Source organism: Chondrus crispus, genomic scaffold (genome assembly GCF_000350225.1).
Source record: "Chondrus crispus Stackhouse genomic scaffold, scaffold_28, whole genome shotgun sequence".
Lineage (NCBI taxonomy): Eukaryota > Rhodophyta > Florideophyceae > Gigartinales > Gigartinaceae > Chondrus > Chondrus crispus.
Genome location: NW_005179179.1, coordinates 140,855 through 145,686, shown reverse-complemented (window position 1 = coordinate 145,686; position 4,832 = coordinate 140,855). Strand labels below are relative to the sequence as shown.

Genomic DNA, 4,832 nt, shown 5'->3' with positions numbered 1-4,832 from the left:
AATTCCACTGTAACATTACATTGGTTTCCTCGCAAGTAAATCCCTTCCGCTGACATGTCTACCACTAAACACACTCTTTTTCTCTCATAGCTCACCCCTCCCGATTTCTTGGCATCAACTAATAATTAATGTAATTCTGCTTCCACAACACAGCTTTGCATCCTCATTAGAACCGTAAATGACTCGATCCACAGGGATAAATCAGAGATGTCCTTGCGCTATCCCTTCACAAAACGCATCTCAGAAAAGCACCCCACTCCTTACCAACCAATGTCAGTAGTCCTAACTTACAATCGTCAAACTGTATCCCAGAAGCGTTTTGTGACGTCGCAAGGAATAGCCTTGCAGTGTGGGGGGGCATGCCTTTATGTATCCGCCGCCTACGCACATGATCTGCCTGGTGAAATTCAAATATGTTTTTCTTGCCAAGAAGCAAATGTTTGACTGTGTAAATGGAGAAAAGATCAATTGAATTCACTGAGCTTTCGCGAAATAGAGTGCTCTCTACTAGCAAAAAATTTATATTCTTCAATCGTAGAGAGTGCACTTAGACATCCTGGTTTCGAGGACGACTCCCCGCGTTTTCTTGTCCGAATGTGCGCTCTTGCCTAGTATTCACATCTTTTGAAATGAGTTGCGCCGTGCACAGCAGACCAATTCAGTGATTTTCAAAGCACTCATGGGCCTGTCATCAATTTATATCAAGCCCTCGCGGCGACAAGTTGCTGTATTGAATACAACAATTTGGTGTACTTTGAGGTTCTGAGTCTTATAAAAATGTAGCGACAACGGAAACCCAGGCAAAAGACAGTGCCTTCCGAGTTCTGCCAAGGCATACATCTAATGTCCCCATCGGATGACTGTGTTACACTTCACATAAAGGCATGCTAGGGTACCGAGAAGGAAGCAGTAATACAAACTAGGCGGTCCTCTTCTTTCAGTTGTCTACACTCTCAATACAACAATCACATGCATTGTTGAGATTTCTGTAGCAGAAGCCCTTTATTCTTATTTCCATCTAAGCAGCGAAAACAGTAGTCCTCGCACCGAACTCAAGAAAAGTTTTAAAACACGGGTCACTTGTCTGTGCTCAGAACTATTTCTTGCAGAAGATTTCGAGAAGACCCAAACTCCACTCATCATTCTCTGACAGCGGAACGATTTCATTCTCAGGAGACGAATAAAGAATAAAAAGAGGCTCGGAATTCCAAAGAACGATTGTCAAGAATCGCCCCGTTTTTGCGGTTTTCCCTTTTTCCTTTCTTACGGGAGCGATAAGATCTGACCGTATGGCCCCCTGTCTACGTTACTACGTGGTCTCGATGGATTTTTGTAGGTGTGGAAGGAGTGGTGTATTTCGTTTGTCTTCCTAAAACGGTTTTGATGCTGCTGCAACCAGGTTCGCAGCCACTTGCCTACACATCAATATACTTTTTTTCTCCTCTAACTTCGTCGTTTAAATCCTCAAAGACCGGATACTGTAGGAGCGGAGCTGGATCGTAGTTTGCTGAACATTGCAAGACGCGACAAGAAATGGGATTACGCTACTGGCCTATCTCACAACTTCAATCCATCCCACACTAGGTGCAGCCATTTCAGGTGTATTTTGGTTTTCGGGATAGGGAACTACAGCATTTCATTTCTTGCTGAGATATCCGGATCCAGTTTCTGGGTTGTATCAATAGTAATCTGAAAAGACAGTGATCATCACTTCTCTGTCCTGTTGACTCGTTTTTCGTACAGTTACAGATTTAAGGGCGCACCATTACATGTGTAAACGAGCGCAGCACTTCTTCCCTACAGAAAAGCTGGTGAGCATAAAGTTCATGGGAAGCGCATCTTTCGAGAATTCGCCCTCCATTTGTTGTTTGCCACTCGAGAGTTATATTGCTTCATCTATATTCCGTTGTCATACGACGACCCTAGCAATTTTCTTCCACGGCATTTGTTCATACCTACCAAGGCCCTTGTTTTATAACTATTCATGATTTTTGCGCGGGAAACACATGTGGATTTATATTTCCATATAAAACGTTTTGTTGGGCGGAGAGCCCAGAAGTCTTTACAACGACAGTGCTGCTCTGCATCTTCTCTATGGCATTAACTTTGCATCCATCTGTAACTTGCAGGAAAACACAGCAGGGTTTTCATTTTATCTTTGTACTTTTTATGGACAGTCTCTGATTCCCATGGCAGTAAGATACGTTGGCAAGTTTCGGAACGTTGACTTATGTAGATATGTTTAAAATATTAAATATATCTCAGCAACCAGGGGATGACGAAGCGATGGTTAGGTGCAATAGGTTTTACCCAAATATCTGCGCTCTCTGAAGAGCGCATCATATTTAGTGCAACAAACTTTCGCGGAGAGCAGGTCGATAGTATTCTAAATACGACTAGTGCTAAGTTTCGTCTCCTCGTTCATGTGAAATTGATGCAAAACGGCGCAGAGAACGGGACTTGAAGTAAATGAAAGGTACCAATCTACGTTTTAGAGTAGGATCCTGCTGCTACAGAAACAGAGAGAAGGACGCTGGCAGTTCATCCCCTCTGTTTCTGAACTTAGTTTTATAGTTGCGGTTGGTTTTCACGGGACCATCAATGCTATCAGGTTTCGATTATGTGTTGGTGAGGCAACCTAGGTACTGGTTACCTTCACCGAACTCCCCTTCACAGTTTTGTAAGGAATCCTGGAATGTAATGGCCACGTGGCGATGCTGGCAATTTTTGCTGAGAATTTAGGAAGATTTTAGAATCAGTAATTTTTCCCCGGCGATTCAAGTATATTACAGTACCCACCGTCGGGTCCAGCGAACTGTGGTCTCGCCTTTGAGTCGTTCTTCAATCAATTACAAAGTAACCGTTTGCTTACTCCTTCATGTTGTATATTGGATCACCGTTACTGACGAGTAATCCACCACTGGCGTTAGATAGAAAGGGGTACAGGGGGGGGGGACGCGCAATAGTGCCGCTTTCATTATTGCCACCCTCGAATTAGTGCCGCCAAAACCGGCAGACACAGGTTCTGCCACGTGTCATGCACGACGTCGTCATCGGCCACTCCTCATGCGCCTCAGCTCAATTGATGATGTGATGGCACCTCACTCAAAGACCCTAACATGAATCCTGAAAAGATCGCCAAAGCGAAGCGTACGCGCCTTACGATTGCACAGAAAATCGAGGTTGGGCATCTGCTGCAGGTCGGAAAGTTGGTCGAAATGAAACAGAAATTGATAAATCTATGGTGGATGGTATAGTAGGGTTTCTCTCCCGACTGAGCCTGGTGCCAGAAGACGGCCTTGCAGAAACTGCAGAATTCTGCAGGAAAGATGTGGAAGAATGGATTGAGATCGAGACTAATGAGCTTGTGGCAGAAGCTTCTATTAGTGATGCTTGCGATTCAATACATTATGGTGGAGAGCTACAGAATCAGTCTGCCAGTGATGCTATGATGGATGATTGTGTGGCAGAAGACGAGTGTGAAATTACGGAGAGGGCCGTACCGAGTGCTGTAGTGCTAGCAAGGTTGTTTGGGTCTTTGGAGAGTCTGGGTGTGGAGTGCGATGTGAGCAATGCCTTATCGCACTTGAGGTCCACAAAACGAGCTTTTCTAGAAGCTACTGTAGGCATGAGAGACAGGGTCAAAGGCAACAACAGCAGACTCTAATAACAAAGTTCTGGCCGGGTAGTGATTCTGCTTTCTGATTGTGCCGCTCCGAATTAGTGCCGTATTATTAGTCCTTACACAGGGCGGCACTAATGCGTAGGGTCGACTGTATCGTTTTGCGGGGGCATGGCTCTTCTATAAACAATTTTGCTCGAAAGACTGGACGGGGTTGCAACTAAGCCAAACACGCGCGGCCACACCGTGCTGTAGATCAGAACAACCGGTGGCGGGTCAGAAGCCAAAGGGAAAAGCGATCCTCTCATTTGAACCGGAGTAGAACTAACAAGTTGGGACAAAAATTCGTGCTTTTTACTCCACTCCCACTATAGCACGCCCGGCGGGCTACTGTAGCCATTAATTACTGTGGACCAGCCACTGTAATCTGCTTGTGGAATTTTCGCCGAGGACGTTCTGCACTGGGCGACTCCGAAAAACATAAATTGTGTACACACAAATTTCCTTGTGTATGTGTGTCGTATTTTGTGCCTTGGCACGGAAATGCATGTGAACAAAAATTTGTGTAAGACACATTTAATGCCAACTCACCCTCAGTGAGGTGTCCGCACGCCGGCGGACGGATTGCGGTACCCCCTTCACGCCCTATCCTATGATACCCAAATGAGAAATCTCCTCCTTGTTTTGCTGTTGCAACGCGCAAAAAGGCAACGCACTATCACTTTTCGTCACCGCCTCAACACGGAAGGGCGAAGACGACGAGACAGGCGGATAACAAGGAGTGCATTGCAACACCCCTCGACATCTCCATTTTCCGTTTTGTTCGGTTCAGAATAAGACCAACCAACCCCTTATCACATTTTGCGGGTTCGATCACGCTTCTTTTCGCTACCTCCTCCGCCTGTTCGAACCCCTTTATCTCCGCTTCACACCCTACAGCTCTGACGGATTTATTCGCGTCATCTCGCGACGGCGCACGCGAAGGGGAAGACCTCGGTCGCTATCGGCTGTTCAATGCTTAGCACTAACACTTTGCTGGTACAGGACAAGGGGTTCTAGTATGGTCTTGTCAATTCTATTGGGCATAACTGCTTCTGTTTGCTCTGTATTTTTACGATTCGGTCGCCGCTTGTTAAGGCGCGTCCTAAACTCTGATCATAAAGCTCGCATTAAAATGCCCACAGCGCAAGAGATTAGGCATTACAAAGAA

At 45.7% G+C, this 4,832-nt stretch overlaps 1 protein-coding gene; it reads left to right on the top strand.

Annotated features, from left to right (window-relative positions):
• Positions 1–4,133: 4,133 nt before the first annotated feature.
• Positions 4,134–4,204, top strand: CHC_T00005290001 (hypothetical protein). XM_005717047.1 is given in 2 exon segments: positions 4,134–4,175; positions 4,176–4,204. 1 exon segment carries the CDS (start codon positions 4,134–4,136, stop codon positions 4,173–4,175), a length of 42 nt encoding a protein of 13 aa, XP_005717104.1. The 3' UTR covers positions 4,176–4,204.
• The last annotated feature ends 628 nt before the right edge of the window (positions 4,205–4,832 follow it).